Source organism: Phaseolus vulgaris, chromosome 9, assembly GCF_051622355.1.
Source record: "Phaseolus vulgaris cultivar YP4 chromosome 9, ASM5162235v1, whole genome shotgun sequence".
NCBI classification, from domain to species: Eukaryota; Viridiplantae; Streptophyta; class Magnoliopsida; order Fabales; family Fabaceae; genus Phaseolus; species Phaseolus vulgaris.
In genome coordinates this window covers 2,518,413-2,538,620 of record NC_143506.1, presented here as the reverse complement: position 1 = coordinate 2,538,620, position 20,208 = coordinate 2,518,413, and the positions used below count along the sequence as shown (strand labels likewise).

Below are 20,208 nucleotides of genomic sequence, written 5' to 3'. Positions count from 1 at the left end.
TCTCATTTTATTTTTATTATTTTATTTTTATATATTTTAATCATTTTCTATTTTTTAAGTATTTATTAAATAATTAATTATTCTTATAATTAATTTTATTTTATTTTTAATACTAATATATTGTCATTTTATGAAAACAGTTTTAAATTTTAATTATGAAATAATCTCTCACATGAAACGAAAGAGTTTCTTAAACGTAAAATAATTTCTACGTGAAACAGATTTTTTTATATCTTCGTATTTTTTTTAAATTATAATCTTTTTTTATTATTTGATATTTAGTTATAATTTTTATTTTTTTTATTATTTGATTTAGTTGTTGTTATTTTTTTATTATTTGATTTTTTATTTTTCAATAAAAATATGAATATAATAAAAATAAAAATACAGATAATCTCGTGCGTTGTGTTCCTGTATTCCTGTAGTTTGATGTAAAAAGAATAATTAATGAAAACAGAAACAACACGACTCTTGTTTAGTCTAAAAAAATAATGATGCTTATGCATCTCCACCATGGTAATAGCAAAAGCATATAAAAAAGATAAAACCATGCTTCTTTAGTCAAGTTCATCCCCTTGACCTTTTCATTCCTACAACTCTTCTTCACATATGTGATGGCGGAATCCGGTGTGGTAGAGATAATTGGCAAACCTGTCCAAGAACTGCTGTTGAATCCTCAAAATCTGCCAAAAAATTACTTGTACGAGGAAGGTGGTGCTGGATTTCGTGATGCTCTTGTTCCATCACAAGATGATGAATGTATTCCTGTGCTTGACCTTCATCTTCTCTCATCTCCATCTGCAGCACAACAAGAGCTTGCTAAACTCCACCTTGCACTTCATTCATGGGGCTGCTTTCAGGTATCCCTTTTAATTACTTTATGTCACCACACGTGTAAATTTAGAGGGGCTGCATTCTTTGATATAAATTGGCAAAATCATCTTGGAATATCTATTATAAACAAATATGCTGTGTGGAATTGTCAGGCAATAAACCATGGAATGGAAAGGTCGTTTCTGGAAAAAGTGAGAGAAGTTTCAAAGCAATTCTTTCATCTTCCAAAGGAGGAAAAGGAAAAATGTGGTAGGGAACCAAAAAATGTTCAAGGGTATGGCAATGATATAATATATTCGGCAAATCAAAGACTTGATTGGACTGACAGAGTATACCTAAAGGTGCTGCCTGAAGACCAGAGGGAGTTCAAATTTTGGCCTCAAAAACCCGATGATTTCAGGTATACAACTCCTAGCCTCTTCAACTCTTAGAAAACCTGAATGTTCTTTTGCATAACTGGCTAGGACATTGATACTAATAGCTAGCTCCACCGAAAGATTCTACTTAAACCTCATTAAGTGGTTCTCAAGTGAACTTCAATCATAACTCAATCCTCAAAAATTGGATTATGAGGTAAGGTTTGTATCCATTTATATATAATTAAATCTACTCACTCATCTCTAGTCGATTTGTGATCCTCAACGATTTAGTTTTTCTTTGTCCATGCCTTCCCTTGTTCTTCTCTTCTTTGCACATTCATCTTTTCATATTTCATCATGAATGTTAAGATGCTATCTTGTAGAAATAAATCTAAGATGACATTAAAACTCTTCTTTTGAAGAGCAGAGAGAAGAGTTCTGCGTATTTCTGATTTATGACATCTTCACCTACTGAAAATCCTGCCACATCTTGATTTCTCCTGTTCTTAATTCTAATAATTGTCACTTATGCGATTGTTGCGATGAGGTTAAGAATAAGGTTGACTTTGTGATGGGACTGTCGTTGAACCTAAAAGAAAATATCTCTTATCAACCTTGAAAACACTGTAATGCTATGGTGGTTTCATGACTGTAATACTATGGCGGTTTTGTAAAGCATTCTATGGATAGATAAAGTGGGAAAGATAAAAATTATGATTTTTTAAAAAAAAATATCTTAAGAAATTCGTATTTGTAAATTCGTATTCTACCCTAAATCTTAAATTTCGCTATCATATAATTCTTTACAAAATTAAGAGTTATAGATGAGCTTGAGAATTTTAGACCTAACTCTAAATACTCCTATAACACAAAATACACTTGTGGAATGATTACTTTAATTGTTCTGAGAGAAGAAAAAAAATCATGTTATGCATTTTTTACAAGAATTAAATAATTAAATACAAAAATGTTAGATCACATGTTATTTAAATGGGTCTAATTTCACTTACTACTAAAATTTTCTCTTATAGTTCAACAAAAAGGTCAAATAGTTGACAATAGTTTCATTACAGGATTCGAGACCAACATTAATGCAGCAACCTCTTGCTGTTTCCTGCACACACTGTGAAAAAAACATGTCAAACAAAAAGTGTCTGCTATAGGAAATATGAATTTCCTAAACAAGAACTTCAAGAATTCTTCAAAACCCTAACACCCGAAAGGATACATTGCATATAATCTCAAAACTCACAACATTGATGTCTCATGGAATGCTTTTTTTACGATGATCACTTTCCTCAATCTCATATTCTGCATGATACTGCTACCTATCCTCAACCTTCTCTACCTTTACTTGGAGAAGAAAATATTAACGAAATTATTGAAACTAAAACACAAGATGAACCTCTTAATGTGATTCGCTTTTCTCCTTGGTGATCCACTAGAATAAGAATTCCATCAAGGGTCTCTTGCATCCTTCATACCTATCAACAAAATCAGATATGCAATTAAATCTTTTATAACTTTTGTCAGACTCTTCCATTTTTTTTCAATAGATACCAACAATGAAACAACCACCGATGAAAATAATGAAAACAACAAATGAATCCAGTCTCTCATCAATTACCTCTGTACCTCAAAATTATCGCATTTAATTTCTTCAAAAGTTAAGATGCTTGAATTATTTTTAAAAAGAAAAGCAAATGTTAGGAAGTTTATTAAAAATTAGACCTATATTTGAAGTTTAACCAAGCATAGCAATTTCCTCCTTTTTTCTCTTGGGCTAGTGACAGAAGTATTGCTCCTCCATCAATTGCGTATCTACATTACATTGTATCAGTGGATGTCTGAATGCAGGAGTACTGTTTTACAGTATACTGAAAGCATAAAGCTGCTAAGTGAAGTAATTCTTAAGGCCATGGCAAAGTCCCTGAACTTGGAAGAGGATTGCTTCCTGAATGAATGTGGAGACAGAGGAGATACGATGCTGAGATTTAACTACTACCCTCCATGTCCAATGCCTGATCATGTTCTCGGTTTGAAGACACATGCAGATGGATCCACCATAACTTTTCTGTTGCAAGACAAAGAAGTAGAAGGCTTACAAGTCCTCAAAGATGATAAGTGGTTTAAAGTTCCAATTATCCCTGATGCTCTTGTGATTAATGTTGGTGATCAAATAGAGGTAATAACTAGGATTTCTTAAGTCCTGTTTTGGATAAACATTTCTACGTATTCTTGCAGAAAATGGAAAATAAATTACAGTAATCTCGCATATCTAGAATAACATAAAATTAACAGTTTAAGTTACTTCATTAAAAGTTTATATGAATTTGGTGTTATACTTTAAATTCATTGATTCATGTAATGAATAGAGTTGATCGATACAGCACTAAAGCTTGTCCATGATTCCATGAATGATGTTAACAGATAATGAGCAATGGAATTTTCCAGAGTCCATTGCACAGGGCAGTGGTTAATGCAGAAAAGGAAAGGCTGACAGTGGCAATGTTCTTCCTCCCAGATTCAGAAAAAGAGATTAAACCAGTGGACAAGCTAGTGAACGAGTCAAGGCCAGTGTTATACAAACCAATGAAGAATTATGTTGACATATATTTCCAGAATTATCAGCAAGGCAAAAGGGCAATTGAAGCTTTCAAGATTTAACTTCTGAACGATCAAACTGAACACTTCTCAGAATTTAGTTGAATAAAAAAAGAACAATGGTGCTATATATAGAGATACAACAACACAGAGTTTAAATTTCTATTGTGTTGACGATGCAGTTTGAAAACGAAAATAAAATTACTTTTTTCCACTATCTCTCGCAAGAGAGTGGAAGGAAGAGGAATGAGAAGATGAGAACGAGGAAGAGAGAGGGGACAAAGGAGATATTAAATGGCGGTGACATATGATGTGTAACATAGATACGAAATGCTGAGATACGGACATAGAGATACGTAAAATCTCTAAAATGTAAGATACGGAGACATAGATCTATATATTATATAATTATGAATTATATAAATTAACAATAAAGATTTATATGCACAAGTCTGTTCAAGATTATTTTTTGAAGCAGAAAGATGTTTTTCGTGACTGGTTCACAATTTATACAATAAAGTTTGAATTTTTAGAAAGTTAATGTATTTTTCCTTTTTAAAATTGTGTTAGAACCGTATTAAAATTGTCAGAAATCTAACAAATATTTTTTGAATTAGACACTTCACCGATACATGTCCTACAAGTGTCATACGAGTGTCAGATACAACATTTAAGAGGAGTGTCTGAACTTCATAGGAAGCAGATATAAGATCACATGAATCTAGTAATAGATAGAGAAATATCAATAAAATAAAATATAATAATGTAAATGTATTGGTGGATCATATTTTTCTTATAATAATATAAATATGTTGGGAAAGCAAATTTTAAGTAGTTAATATATATATATATATATATATATATATATATATATATATATATATAAAAGGTTGTGATTTTGTTATTTGATTCTTTGATTTTAATTCTTAACGTAGTTTAATTGGTAACCATGTTCACGAGTCATTCCGTAGAATATGAAAATAATTTTATGCGTTATTTAATATTGTTTTATATGATTGAATGGTTTTATGTAAAGATATGTGGTGATATCTAAATAAACAATATACTAATTATTGTGAGTATAATTGATACTTAAATATATTTTGAATATAAGTTATATATTTACAATGCATTTAATACATACTTGAAAACTAATCAAATAAGTACAATGCCTTTAATACACGTAAAAGAAAATACTATTTAAAACATTTTTTAAAATGTATTTTAATCATCTAAACACATTTAAAAAACCCGTTTTGGAAATAAATTGAATAAACACTAGGTTAAATAAATTGAGCTGAAAACAAAAATACAATTTATAACCCATAATTGTTTGAGGACGTGGTTTCTGATCATTTGTTGTGTCTTTACCAATAATATTATTCTACTAATAATGAAACACTAATTTCTTTTTTTTCAAATTGTTATTTTTTTACTTTTATTTAAAATATATGCATATACATATTTATTTATATATATATATATATTTATATTTTAAGTATACTTAACTATACAAATATTTTTTAAACTTTTAATTGATTATACCATTCCAATTAAAATTAATTGAGTTATCATGGTCGTGTTCTAAATTATTCATCCAATATTTATGCATGTTAAATAACGGTGAACATACACGTGCACTATAGTATGTTTTCACTACTATATTAATAATTAATAATACATTTTGAGAGATAAAATTTATTTAAAAAAATCTAAAATAATATTAAAAATTCAATCATAACATAAAGAAAGCATCTGAAAATAAAAAGTTACTAAAAATTTCATCAAGTGATTTATTTAAAAAATGTATCGAAGAACTTAATCATGAAATATTTGAATAATATATCAGAAACCAGTTTCGGAAAAAATCTACATATTTTCAAAGATATCTTCTTGATTTGAGAAAATATTTGTATAAAAAGAGGGAGGAAGGTGCGAATAGAAAAAGAAAGGAATAAAAAGTGTTTGAGAGACGGTAGCAAAAAGTAATCTGAAGCGAAGTTATCGGGCCGAAGGTGGACCTAGTGTGATTGTTAGGGCACAGCGCAAGAAGATGGTGATTCTGAGGACGAATGAAGGATAGTTTAGTCTTTGAGAAAGACGAGACAGAAGCACTTCGCTTTGCATTCGCACCCTTCTCCGTCCCATTCCCATTCCCTTCCCGTCACCTTCTTCTATATACCCTCTCCACACATACACACCCTCAACCACCCTAAATCTCTTCATTTTCTCAATTTTATTTAATTCACTCCTAAATTAAACGTTCAAATTGTTGTTCCTACAATCCCTATTCTGTTCTCCATGGATGCCGACGATGACGAAGCTCCACTCCAACCACACTCTGATGCACAATGCCACACCGACGCCTACGCAGCCGTGGGAGACCCTGAGCCCGATACCGTAGGGGAGCTGAGCGCCGCCGCTGCTCAAGAGGTTGTCGCTGTTGAACCCGATGCGACGATGGAGACGGCGGGTGAATCCGACGCGGGCGTTGGGACGCATGCGATGGACGAGGTAATTGAGGAGAAGGGGACTGAGGTAACCGATGTAGACGACATGGCTTTGGAGATGGAGAACGTGGAAGAGGAAGCGAATTTGACAATTGATGCGGAAGAGGACGAAATTGGGGACGAAGACGCAAATGAAGACGCTTTGATGGAAGAAGAAGAAGAAGATGAACAGCAACAAGGAGAGGAGGAGGAAGAGGAGGAAGAAAAACAGCAACAAGGAGTGGAGGAGGAAGAAGAGGAACAGCAACAAGCTGAAGAGGATGAGGAAGAAGAAGAAGAGGATGAAGGGGAAGAAGAACAGCAACAAGGAGAAGAAGAAGATGCTGATGCTGATGCTGGAATGACAAAAACAGAAGATACAGAGGAGAAGGAGGAGAAGAGTGTGAGTGGTGGAAAGAGGAAGCGTGGGGCTGGGAAGAATGCTAAAGCTACAGGGAGAGTTGCGTCCAGGAAAAAGACGGAAGAAGATGTTTGTTTCATTTGCTTCGATGGGGGTGATCTTGTGCTTTGTGACCGCAGGTGACTCTTAATTTTTTACTTGTCGTCGCATTGTTCTTATTTTTCTAGTTGTATCCATTGTTTTTACGTTTATTATGGAAATTCCTTGCCTTTTCTTTGATGTTCAACAGGGGATGTCCCAAGGCATACCATCCTTCCTGCGTTAATCGTGATGAGGCTTTCTTTCGAGCCAAGGGAAAGTGGAATTGCGGTATGTTTCATACCTTATTCTGTGGTCAGTCAGTTCATTGTTTGCTCTAATTTGCTAATTGTGTTATAACCTTGTTATTCTTTGAACTCTTTTAAGTTTTGGAGATCAAACTAACAGTTGGGCTTGGAGTTTGAATATTTGTTGGTGTCATGTAGGTGACACCTAACATTTGAAGTTGTGAAGTTATTTAAGACGATTTTAATTTCCATACACTGTTAGCCTAAAACACCCAATAGGAATTTATGTTATCGCCATCACATTAATGAATAAAATCATATGGTCAAGTTGTCAAATGCTATTAGATGCACGTGTACAAGATGATTTGCATCGGTAGCATATATAAATTAAATTCGAGGTTTTAAAAATATGATCCACAACTTCAATTTTGGCTAGGCTTTTAGGGTACTAGTGCCTACTACACAGTAGTCAATAGTGTGCTATAGTGGGTAGCAGAGCGGAGCAACCCTGGGATGCCATCGAATTCATATGGTGGAGGAGTTTTTGATATCATCTTTTTGGTGCTACAGCGGCCTTGCCATGATATTGCGTTAAAAATCCGTTTTTACACCTGGAACATAATTGTTGAGTGTTTTTGGGTAAAATATTCCTCAAAAGTTAGAAAGGGTGTCCTTTTTTGGAGCTGACCATGATCTCAATAAGATAGAAGGATTTTTTGTGGGGTTACCTTCTCCCTTTTGTGGGGTTACCTTCTCCCTTTAGGCGCAGTTGTCCATATGAACTCAGTTAGTTTCATTGCGCTCTATCAAAGAACATTTTTTTTATAAAATCTGGGATCCATTCAATGGTTTCTTTTAACGTCTTTAAGGTTTTGCACTACCCTTTTTAGTTACACTATCTTCCATTTGACCCACTTTTTGCACTAAAGTGTCTTTTAGTTTTATTTTCACATGACCAAACCACATAGATCCATTTCTGTCCTCATTTTGTTGATAGGCTTTTCACATATCTTTTCATTCTTGTGTGTTTCTTCCACTCCTGCATTCTCATATATGCTGCCCTTATTTTTGGCTTTGGTTAGCACTTTATTGTACAACATTCAATAACATCAACAACAGTCATATTCTACTGGGAAAGATTGACTATATGGATTACATGACAATACTGGGCTACTTTGAGTACACACCAATTTCTCAAGGGTACTATTTACCAATAGATTCCTTTTATTAATTTCCTCCAATGCTCGTGGTCCTCTCTCTACCCCTTTTTCACATGGTTAAAAATCATGTTATCTATTCCCCCCACCAATGTCTCCAATGATCTTTTTGCGAGTGTCCTAACTAGCTTAATCATTTTTCATCACCTTTTCCTCAACAAGTGCCACTCTAATATCTCCTTGTATGTTATCATTATGTATCCTATCATGTGGACTTACATCTATATTAACATACTCATTGCCCAACAGTAACTGGATTACAATAATCAAAATTAACTTGTCGAGTTAGATGGTTGTTCACATTGTTTGCTTTGTCTATCCTGTACTATGAAGAAGGGAGACATACATTTGGCACGATTCAGACTCCAATACACAACTAATGTCCAAAATATAGGATACATGGACACGACTCTGTGTGTGTGCATGTGTATATATAGTCCATCTACATGTCAAAATTCTTTTTTGAGAATTAAGATTTATCTACATTACATTCTACAAAACAGTTGTTTTGCTTTTCTGCTTTCACATAATAATGACCCTCACAATTGGAATATTAAGAAACAAATCTCTTCATAGATAAAACAACTAGTTAATAAGTTCCATAACAGGAGGCTCAGAAAAAAATGTTGAGACGTGCAATTTTTATAACATAAATTACTTTTTTTATGATAGGAGTGTCTATCAAGTCTTTAGCCAATAAATAGTGTTGGCTCCGTGCTCAAGCCCCATGTGAGAGAGGTGTCTATGTATGCTATGTCGACGAAGTGTCTGAGTTGGAATAAATTATTTTTTAATTGGGACACAATTAAGGTGTGTTTTATATGGTGTGTGACAAGTGTCTAAATTGATAAGTATACAAATACTCGGAGATTCCACCCTAAAAAACTAGCTATGGGGGGAACCAAACATTTGAAAACTTCATTAAGCTTCCCTTAGGTACATTATTAGGTACTCATAATGTCCAAGTCCCTATCATAGAACCTCCCCTAAAAGCTCATCTCAATATGACTTTCAGTATACAACAATTTATTCTAAGAAACTACACTCAACTTCTTTGTTGGTCAAAACTCTCACTAGTCAGAAGCCTCCATAGGTAGCCATTTTTGAGGCATCGACAATCAATTATGATACTAATTAAATGAGCATCCAAGTACTTGCAGAACTCACTTTCAAAAGCTAGTCATTAAGGGGTGAGAACCAACTACATAAATATTCCACTGAAACAATCCATAATTGATCTTATTTTGAATGCTAAGGTATCAGACTTGCAAGTCATCTTTGTAATACATTGCTTTACTGTATCTGACTTTCCATATGTTTGATCTTCACATGATCCTAGGTTGGCATCTTTGCAGCAACTGTGAGAGGAATGCAAACTATATGTGCTATACATGTACGTTTTCTTTGTGCAAGGGATGCATCAAAGATGCTGTTATCTTATGTGTCAGGGGAAACAAGGGATTTTGTGAGACATGCATGAGAACCGTAATGTTGATTGAACAGAATGTGCAGGGGAGCAATGTGGTACAAAATCCCTTCCTACCTCCTTTTCATGTCATATGCAAATTGTTATTTGAAAATGATGTACGTTTTGGAATTATTCTTTATCCTTTTGCAGTGCTTCATGTAGTTTCAAAGTGGTAGTGTTTGTTATTTTAATATTTACTACTCTTGTTGCTGATTTCTCTCTCATGTTTTATCTTGTGTTATATTTTAGATTTTTTCCACATTCATGTACTTGCATATTAACTTGGCAATATTGTGCTATACAAAGTTTAAATAATGGAGTGGATTTCAGTAAAGGCCGTCACAGCAGCAATAGTGGCCAAAATTGCTGCATTTTATGTGCTATAGTTGTGCGACCATGATGGATTTTAGACACCTTGTCCAAAGAATTATTCTACTAACCAATCAAACTTTCTTTAACTCTGGCCAAAATTGCTTCATAAAGTATGTTTATCATTCAAACTGTCTTAATTACTAACACAATCAGGTTCCTATATATGCAATGCTCTCTTTCCTGTTTTAACACAAACCTACTAATACCTATGGCCACTGTTTTTTTGCCAGCCAAGCTCTGCATTGTTTGCTAAGCCTGGGCATACCCATTTCTATATTTTCCATTTCTGTTCTGTCAGTTGGTATCTCATTATCTATTCCTTTCGGTCCAGTTCTCAAAACTCAATAGTTTTAAAGGCACTAAAAGCGTATTTAAGTAATTTTTTTATATATTTTTGAGCATTTATCTGTGTAATATTAATTTAGCTCGTATCTATAGTCTTCAGAATTATGGTCATTCCAATATCTGGTATCCAGTTGGTGCTGGCTGCCATGGTAGTAGAATTGAGATACAAGTAGTGTATTGGAGAGCTGATATTATGAATCGTTTCGTATCGTATCGTGAATCGTAAAATTCATAAACATTAAAAAATTTAATAAATACTTAAATATATAAGATATGTATACATGCAAGATACAATAAATTATATATATATATATGTCTATATATGTATATATATATATACCACACAATTTCACCAAACACAACCTCTAAAAAAATAATGTGGTGCATACATGTTATTAAACAAAATTATGTCTATATTTTTTTATTTACTCATTTTTTAAAATCCACACTGATTCACACAATACGGAATCGTTTCGTTTTGCGATTTAGTGATTCTTCGTGCAAATCGCACGATACAACTAAGATTTAGGGACAAAAAAAAATCTTCACACGATTCGTATTGCGGGAGGGTGAAACCGTATCGTTTAGTACGATACGTATCGTGAATTGTAAGATACTAACTACTATGCTGACTGCTATCTAAGAATGATGACTATGGGGTTAAAAACAGATGGATGTGGGGATCTGACTTTTTCAGTTTTGTTGGGGGATTGGAGATCCATAATATAGAATTTAAATATTGATATATGCTTGAAAAATACAGAAGTCAAGGAAAGGTTCCTGGACTTGCTCTGCCTCTGTTATACCACAAATTTCAAGTTCAAAACTTCAAATAACAACAAAATATAGAAAAATGTCTTAAATTTCTAATTACGTGACTCTTCAATTCCAACATAATTGTCTTTTGGGCATATCCCTCCTCCTCTTCCCCTTTAGAGAAACTCATGTCAAAATTAAGTAATTTTTTCAAACCCCGAGTCAGAGTTATCATGCATTTCATTCTCAACCCCACCCCAATTTGAATCTTATTTGGGTTGAAGTTGCACTTGGACCTTTCTTAGAAGCATGGGAAGATCCAATAACAATACCACCACTTTTGTTACATTCTTTTATTGGTTCTCCAACACCTGAAACACTTGCAATAGCGGTGACGAAGGCACTAGCAGGATTGTTAGCGACAACTAGCAGTGAGTGGCAAGCAACAACTAGAGTGAATAAAACAGAAGGAGAGGTTGCCCTAATGTGGGTAGGTTATTAGGTTGAATTGGGCAAGGTATGACTGAGCTCCTTTTAACAAAATGAATACTTGGCATGATATAATGTTAGGGTTTCTCTTGTTGTTGCATATTAGGATTTCTCGCACCACCTAAATCCTTTGTTTTTGGATGGGTCTTGTGCTGTTGCACAACCTAATTCATTTTCGGATGGGTCTTGTGTCGGTGCACAACCTACTTCGTTTTTGGATGGGTCTCATGCCTCGTGTTGTTGCACACATTAGGGTTTCTTTCCGCCTTTTTCGCTATCTACATTCAGCGCTAGCATTCCGTGGATAAAAAAGGACTTGTCATGAGAAACTCGCATCGTCACTGCCATGTTGTGAAGACAAGTTGTACATCCGCCATCGGTTGTTGCTATGGCGCTGCTATAACTGGTTATCGATAACATTGACTAAGAGGGAAAAGTTTTTTTATTGAAGGGACTAAATATGTGAGGTTTGGTTTTGGTCCATGTAAAATTGAATATTACTTCTGATTCCTAGTGTTATATGTCACTAACTAACTACTTATGTGTTGAACAAAAAGTTGAATTGTCACTTGAAGTCACAAATACTAGTTTTGTAATACAAAGTCGGCATCTGTCACCTAAAAAAACTCCTGAAATTCGTAAAATAAATTTTATTCATCTATCTTAAAATGAATATTATGGACTAAAAACTGTTAGTGAAAAGTTCAGAGGGATGAAAATCAAAGAAAAGTATTTTACAGGGGCAAAACTGAAATTCACACTTCATTAGAACAAAAAGAAGTGATTTCAAATTTTATAGGAATGAACAATTTTTATAGTGACCAAAGTCAAAACTCAATAGTTTTAATGGCACTAAAAGCGTATTTAAGTCCTTTTTTTATATATTTTTTGAGGTTTTATATGTGTAATATTAATTTAGCTCGTATCTATAGTCTTCAGAATTATGGTCATTCCAATATCTGGTATCCAGTTGGTGCTGGCTGCTATCTAAGATTGATGACTATGGGGTTTAAAACAGATGGATGCGGGGATCTGACTTTTTCAGTTTTGTTGGGGGATTGGAGATTCATAATATAGAATTTAAATATGCTTGAAAATTACTAGGATCAAAAGCTTTTTAATTGTGTTAACATGTGACTAGTTAGTCTGATTATTGGCACGATTTCCTATTTTGGATACAAGACAGATTACAATACCGAGTAATTTTGAGAAATTATATAATATACGCATGAAGTATAATAACTATGACGCATGTGTTAAACCCTAACATTCCCCACTCTTTAGGAGCCTATATGTACCGAGCTGGTAAACTTGTTTATGAATAAAGTAACTTGAGGTCATTTAAGTATCTCTCTTAGTTAACTGGTTGTTGGAGTTGACAAAGGTAAGGTCATTCTTTTCAGTTGAATGAACCTTTTATTTCATAAAATGTCTGTCAATCTCTATAGTTGTGATTATCACAGAAAAGACTTTGGTTGGCTTGAAGCTCCTAAAACAACGGCTTTTGTCACATATGTTGATGTTCATTGTTTGATGCTGCCATGGTGTGGTACATGACCTTTGCTTTCGATTTTTGAACAATGTTTTGCTCTGCTTTTTTCACTGACACCAAGTGTCCTTCAACAAGTATACAATAACCCAAATCTTCTTAGGGTATCATAACAACTGTCATCTGCGGTATAGCCTGTGTCTGTACAAAAGTAGCCCTTCCCCTGGTGCACTCTTCATGTACCTAAGGATACTGACCCCAAAATCCCCGTCCCCTTATGCACTCTTAATGTACCTAAGGATACTAACCACAACATCCCCTCGGAAGGAGCATTTAGAAACCAAGTTACCATGAAACAAAAATAGTGTCTGGCCTAGTCATTGTAAAATAGTTGCTTTTATCTACTGGATGTTTATATAGGCTATGTCTGTTAGGGGCTCCCCGTGATTCAGTAAGAGTTTGACATGTCCCCTATGAATAGTATATTTTAAACATAAAATGTAGATATATTATATTGACTTTACACCAGGCATTTCCTTTTTGCTAGTAATAATTATTTTTCATGCTTGGTGCAGGGACAAATAGATTTTGATGACAAAAACAGCTGGGAGTATCTCTTCAAGGACTACTACATAGATCTAAAAGAAAAACTGTCTCTAACATTTGATGAAATCACTCAAGCTAAAAACCCTTGGAAGGGATCTGATATGCTTCATTCTAAAGAGGAATCACCGGATGAACTTTTTGATGCCCCTAACGATAGAGGATCAGATTCTGATAGCTCCTATGAAAATGATTCAAATCGTTCTAAAAGAAGAAAGGCAAAGAAACGGGGTAAGTCCCGTTCCAAAGAAGGAAACTTGCATGGTGCAGTCACAGTGTCTGGTGCTGATGGGCCATCTGGAAATGACAGCACGGAGTGGGCTTCAAAAGAGCTTCTGGAGTTTGTTATGCACATGAGAAATGGAGATAAGTCTGTATTATCTCAGTTTGATGTGCAGGCTCTTTTGCTTGAGTATATTAAAAGAAATAAGCTTCGAGATCCGCGCCGAAAAAGTCAGATTATATGTGATGCAAGACTTCAAAATCTTTTTGGTAAACCAAGAGTGGGGCATTTTGAGATGTTAAAGCTTCTTGAGTCCCATTTCCTTCTAAAAGAGGATTCTCAGGCCGAAGATATGCAGGGAAGTGTTGTTGACACAGAAGTTAGTCATTTGGAAGGAGATGGGAATCCCAATTCGTATATGAAAGCTGGCAAAGATAAGAGGCGTAAAAATCGCAAAAAGGGTGATGAGAGAGGACTTCAAACTAACGTTGATGATTATGCAGCTATTGATAACCATAATATTACTTTAATTTATCTACGACGTAATTTGGTTGAAGATCTACTTGAAGATACAGAGAAGTTTCATGATAAAGTTGTTGGTTCTTTTGTGAGAATAAGAATTTCTGGTAGTGGTCAGAAGCAAGACTTGTATAGGCTGGTTCAGGTTGTAGGTAAATATCTAGATAACATTATTGCAATCAATATGTGCAATATCAAATAAACTTTAATTTTTGGTTTTCTTTTTAATTATCTACACGGTCAGGTACATGCAAGGCAGCAGAGCCATATAAAGTTGGTAAAAGGATGACAGATACGTTGCTAGAAATCTTAAATTTAAACAAGACAGAGATTGTATCAATTGATATTATCTCAAATCAGGAGTTCACAGAGGTGATTCAATGACAGTATTTTTATCTTTCCATTTTTTATGGTATTCTGTTATGCTTAAATAAAATAATTTATTTTAAAAGTAGATCTTACCCACTTTAAAACATGGCATGATAATGGTCAATATAGATCCGCAAACATTAGTACATTCTAATTGAATGAAGGGTAATATTGCATTTGAGAATCTACTATACTTCTTGCTGGTTGTTTCAATTTGTCGAAAATAGGCTACAGGGACAGCATTGCAACCATTTTTTTTAACCATGGAGTGAGTCTTTAAATTGGTTCTCAAAATCAGTGTGCCGTAATAGTACTTTTTCAAAATAAAAACCTACAAGTTAGTCCCTTGAAAACACTTAATATCTCCTCTTGTATCCACCACTATAATCCTTCATAGTGATGAATGTGTTGATGTTTTAGATTTTAGGGACTAATTTGGTGACACTCTGTAGATGACTAATGAGGTGAAAGTGATACACGAATCTTTGGATGACTAATTTGGCAGTAGAATCTTAACCATATGATGGTGGAAATTAATTATTTGTGTATTTTAGATTCTCTCAGAATTGATAATCTGAACAAATTAAACATTCGCATATATTAATTAATGTATTTCCTTCCTTAAGACATTGACTGGTTTTCTGTTAGGATGAATGCAAACGTCTCCGCCAAAGCATAAAGTGTGGTCTCATAAATCGTCTGACTGTGGTAATTTTATGTTCAATAAACTCATTTTCAGGTATCAGATGTTATACTTTGTACTGATGACTCAAATTTGTTCTTCTAGGGTGACATTCAGGACAAAGCATTGGTGCTTCAGGCTGTTAGAGTAAAAGATGTAAGTTGTTTTCTATACTCTTTATTCGGACCATGTGAGGTGTTTTCTTATGCATCTTTCTAGAAATCCTAATTTCTCAGTGTGTGGTTTATACCTATGATTTGTTTGATGTATTCAAGAAACTAACTGTCAATTGAAAAATTCAGTTTTAACGATGTATAGGTTTCTGTGAGTATGCTAATTGTTATTAGATTGCTGAAAATTCAACTCCTGCTTAACACGAGTCTTGAGAAAATCTTACGTTCTATCTGGTTACATCCTTTAGTTTGCATTGATCACAAGTAGGAGGGTTCATGATATTCTTTCTGTGGTTAAAACTTCTTGTTGATCATCTCAAGCTGAAATCTGTTAGGCCTAGTATAGACCTTCAGGAAACTCTTCAAAAAAAGACTGACATTCACTTTAGAAGTCAATAGAAGATAACTTCACTTTGGTAGTGTACTTATTGTCCCAATTTAGTTTTAAATTGTCAAATTAAATTTTTGGTGTGCTGTCAGTAAATCTGCATTTCATTTCATTTCATGTATCTGTGAATTTTGAAATATATTTCCTGGTATTTGTAATCTATTTCAAATGTTTATATTTGTAATACAGTGGCTAGAGACTGAGATAGTGCGGTTGAGTCATCTCCGTGATAGAGCCAGTGAGAAAGGACGCCGAAAAGAATATCCTTTTCTTTAATCTAATATTCAAATATGTATAATGATATATCTGGCGGTACTTTGCCCTCGTTGCTTTTCGTTTCCTTTTGTTGTATTTTGACTTCTTGCGTCATTGGTTGATTTTCTTTCCTCCAATTTAATGTTCATCTTTCAGTCTTGTTTATAACACCCATCCATGACATTATCAGGATGTAGAGATTAGAAATCTGTGGATTGATTTTGTATTTCTCTTTTATAAATTTGTTGTTGTCACAGCTCCATATAAATTAGGAATTGATAATTCATAAATTATTAGTAAAGTTCAACTGTAAATTATTAATTATTAACTGCTCTGTACCGGCTTGAGGAGCTTAGCTTCCTGGTGAAACGTGACCAAAATAAAGAAATTAAAGTTGATTGGTCTATTGTATATGAAGTCTAAAATTTCTCTGGCTTTATTCAGTTAAATGGATGGATGGTTGGATAAATGCTTTGAAAGAATTCTCAGACAATGTTTGTGGTGATATTGAACAATTTCTATACATAAGGATTTTTCATTGTCTTTTTATGCTGTCTAGCACCAGTCTTTGGATTTAAATGGATAATGATCGTTTTAATTTTTTGTCCTACAGGATAATGTTTGCTGCCCCCTACTAGTTTATAATATAGTTATCATATTATTTGTAGCAAACGTTTTTTATGATTATGTTAAATTGACAAAAAAAACTCAGTTTTATTTTGTCTTGGTCCTTAATCCACTGCTCTTACGCTCAGAGAATGTGTAGAGAAATTGCAGCTTTTGAAGACACCTGAAGAACGTCAACGTAGGTTGGAGGAAATTCCAGAGATACATGTGGATCCGAACATGGATCCCAGTTATGAGTCTGAAGAAGATGAAGATGAAATGGATGATAAAAGACGAGGTAGTTGTTAAAACAGTTTGAACTTGTAGGATTCACTAAATAAAATTAAGTTTGGACTTGTAAACTCCTTTTTTTTTCTACGTCTGCAGAAAACTACATGAGACCTAGAGGGTCTACTTCCTTTGGAAGGAGGGGGAGAGATATTGTTTCTCCAAGAAGTGTTTCTGTTTCAAATGATTCTTGGAGTGGAACGAGGAATTATTCCAATGCGAATCAGGAACTCAGCAGAAATTTGTCCAGTAAGGGATTTTCAGTCAAAGGTGAAAATGCTTCTAATGTTAATGAGGTACTGAATGATACTCATTTGCACCCGGGAAGAGATAGGGAATCACAACTATCTAATAGCTGGGAGAGGCAAAAACTCTCTTCAAGCTTGGAGAGTGGTGCTAAAAGTAACCAATCATTGGTAACATCTGATTCTTTCTCTACTGCTGTATTGGAAGCTTCTGCAACACCATCTTCTGCCGGAATAACTCCTTCAGCTTTGAAAATTAATGAAACTGAAAAGACATGGCATTACCAGGATCCTTCCGGAAAAGTTCAGGGACCATTTTCTATGGTACAGTTACGCAAATGGAGTAACACAGGATACTTTCCTGCTGATTTGAGGATTTGGAGAACAACTGAGAAGCAAGATGATTCTATACTCGTAACAGATGCTTTGGCAGGGAATTTTTCTAAAGAACCATCGATGGTGGATAAGGCTCAAAAGGTGCATGATTTACATTACCCAGCCTCGTACTCTAGGAAGTCTGCACAAGGTACGGAAGGTCAAGTTGGAGAAAGACCATCATTTGATCAAAATAGTGGATCTTTAAATTCACATAGTACACTGGGTTCTCCGGGACAAACAACGGGCGGAAGTTGGAGATCTAAAGATAATATGAATTCTTTAGCAAATAGAACATCTCCATTGGCAGTTGAGGTCCCCAAGAACCCTGCAAATGGCTGGGGTTCTGATGCTGGTAGTAGAAATGAAGCAACAAATCTTCCTTCACCTACACCTCAGACTACCCCTGGTGTGACTAAGGTGCAGGCTTTTGAAAATAAATGGTCACCAACACCTGTCCAGTTGCCTGGGTCTCTCATAGGAAATTCATTCCCAGGCAATCATGGAGGTTTGCAGGCCTCTTTGGTAGTGCACGCAGAGCATGCTGTGCAGAATCCAGAAAAAGGCTCTTCACAACCTGGTATTAGTTCAGCATCTATAGATAATTCTAAGTTACATCCTCAACCGGCAGCAGTGGCACCTGTTCTGCCTTCAGGGGTTGACCTCAAAATGGCAGGTACAAATATGCAAAACCAGGTTGTGCGTAGCCACAACTCTCATGCTGAAGCTCAAGGGTGGGGTTCTGCTGGGGTCCCAAAGCCAGAACTGCAGGCTTGGGGAGGTGTATCATCCCAACCAAATCCTGCTGCTATGCCTGCCCAGCCAGCATCCCATGGCCCCTGGGTTGATGCCTCATCTGTGCAGAACACTGCCTCGTTTAACACTGGGAATCCATCTCCCAGTTTACCCACACCTGGATTTCTGGGCATGAATACCTCCGAGCCTTGGAGACCACCTGCTTCTAGTAGTCAGCCAAACATCACAGCTCCTTCTCCAGCTCCACCCAATATGCCTTGGGGAATGGGCATGCCAGGAAATCAGAATATGAACTGGGGTGGTGTTGTACCTGCCAATATGAACGCAACCTGGATGCCTACGCAGGTGCCAGCACCAGGAAATTCAAATCCAGGATGGGCTGCTCCTAATCAGGGGCTACCTCCTAGTCAGGGGCTACCTCCAGTGAATGCAGTTGGCTGGGTTGGACCTGGTCAAGGCCGTTCCCATGTAAATGTGAATGCAGGTTGGGTTGGATCTGGTCAGGGTCTAGCACCTGGAAATGCCAATCCTGTTTGGGTTCCACCAGCTGGGAATCCAGGCATGTGGGGAAGTGAGCAAAGTCATAATGGAGACCGGTTCCCAAACCAAGGGGATCGTGGTACACACGGTAGAGATTCTGGTTATGGTGGTAAATCTTGGAACAGGCAGTCATCATTTGGCAGAGGAGCTCCTTCCAGGCCTCCTTTTGGGGGACAACGAGGAGTTTGCAAGTATCATGAGAGTGGACATTGCAGGAAGGGGGACTCTTGTGATTTTCTACACACTTAGTTGTAGGGCTCTAATTAATTAGTGGCAGAGAAATATCTCTTACTGTACAGTATTTTGCAATTTCATTGCTAAACGTTGTATAAGGATGCGTCATGTATGTAGAACTTGTGCATTGTAGTATCTTGTTTATTTACCTTGCTTAATTGTCTTTTTGGGGCTGTGTTTCTTGGAGATGTCTTTTGCGAGAGTTAAGTAGTTGAAGAAGTTGAACTGGCTTTTAGATTATTAATAATGAAAGAAAGTTGAGGTTATCTCGTTTTTCTTTTGAGGTTATTGCGGGAAAGCATTACAACATGATTGACTTGGAATAATTTTAAGAGTGATCTCTTGCGCCGATGGTCATCGATTTTATTAATTAGACTTTTTTTTTTTGAAACAGCTGTGAGCAAAAACCCAACAGAAGAATTTATAGCTTGTAAACAATTTCATCACCCCGTAAGGTGTGAAACAAAAACTGCAACATCATGAAAAATAACAAATCCATCGCTTATGCTTAGACACCACCTTAGAATAAGATTCTAGCACCAGAAATCTGAAGCCATCTTCATAACTCAATTTAAGTCCGTTTACAATTGCTTTTAGCTCAGCTGTGTCAACATCACACCTCTGGACCATTGAGAATCACGAAACATTCCACCACAAGCTGCTCTATGTGAGGATGGATCAACGTCTCCATCACTGTTTAACTTCAAGTATATAGCATCATGTAAGTTACTCATATGCACTTCACAAATATCATTTACTACACCTTTGATATTGCTAATAAGAGTATTCGACTATTATGATATCTCGTCATTTTGATATTGACTCTACTTAGAGGGGTTAATA

The 20,208-nt window shown here is 35.3% G+C and overlaps 2 protein-coding genes across 6 annotated transcripts; both read left to right on the top strand.

Moving 5' to 3' along the window:
• The first annotated feature begins 473 nt into the window (after window positions 1-473).
• Window positions 474-4,011, top strand: LOC137822068 (codeine O-demethylase). Of its 5 annotated transcripts, none has more exons than XM_068626972.2 (4): window positions 474-860; window positions 987-1,234; window positions 3,051-3,378; window positions 3,624-4,011. In XM_068626972.2, exons 1-4 carry the CDS (start codon window positions 615-617, stop codon window positions 3,858-3,860), a joined length of 1,059 nt encoding a protein of 352 aa, XP_068483073.1. In that variant the 5' UTR covers window positions 474-614; the 3' UTR covers window positions 3,861-4,011. The 5 variants fall into 5 exon arrangements, 4 of the variants coding, with proteins under 4 accessions (XP_068483073.1, XP_090151954.1, XP_090151955.1 ...); XM_090295828.1 differs by having other exon boundaries at window positions 478-860; window positions 2,981-3,378; XR_016515811.1 differs by having other exon boundaries at window positions 510-860; window positions 3,034-3,378.
• Window positions 4,012-5,784: 1,773 nt separating this feature from the next.
• On the top strand, window positions 5,785-19,523 carry LOC137822067 (zinc finger CCCH domain-containing protein 19). The gene is made up of 10 exons (XM_068626971.2): window positions 5,785-6,826; window positions 6,937-7,016; window positions 9,530-9,714; window positions 13,685-14,606; window positions 14,699-14,826; window positions 15,472-15,531; window positions 15,611-15,661; window positions 16,256-16,326; window positions 17,071-17,225; window positions 17,315-19,523. The coding sequence occupies exons 1-10, from the start codon at window positions 6,099-6,101 to the stop codon at window positions 19,378-19,380; spliced, it is 4,446 nt and encodes a 1,481-aa protein (XP_068483072.2). The 5' UTR covers window positions 5,785-6,098; the 3' UTR covers window positions 19,381-19,523.
• The last annotated feature ends 685 nt before the right edge of the window (window positions 19,524-20,208 follow it).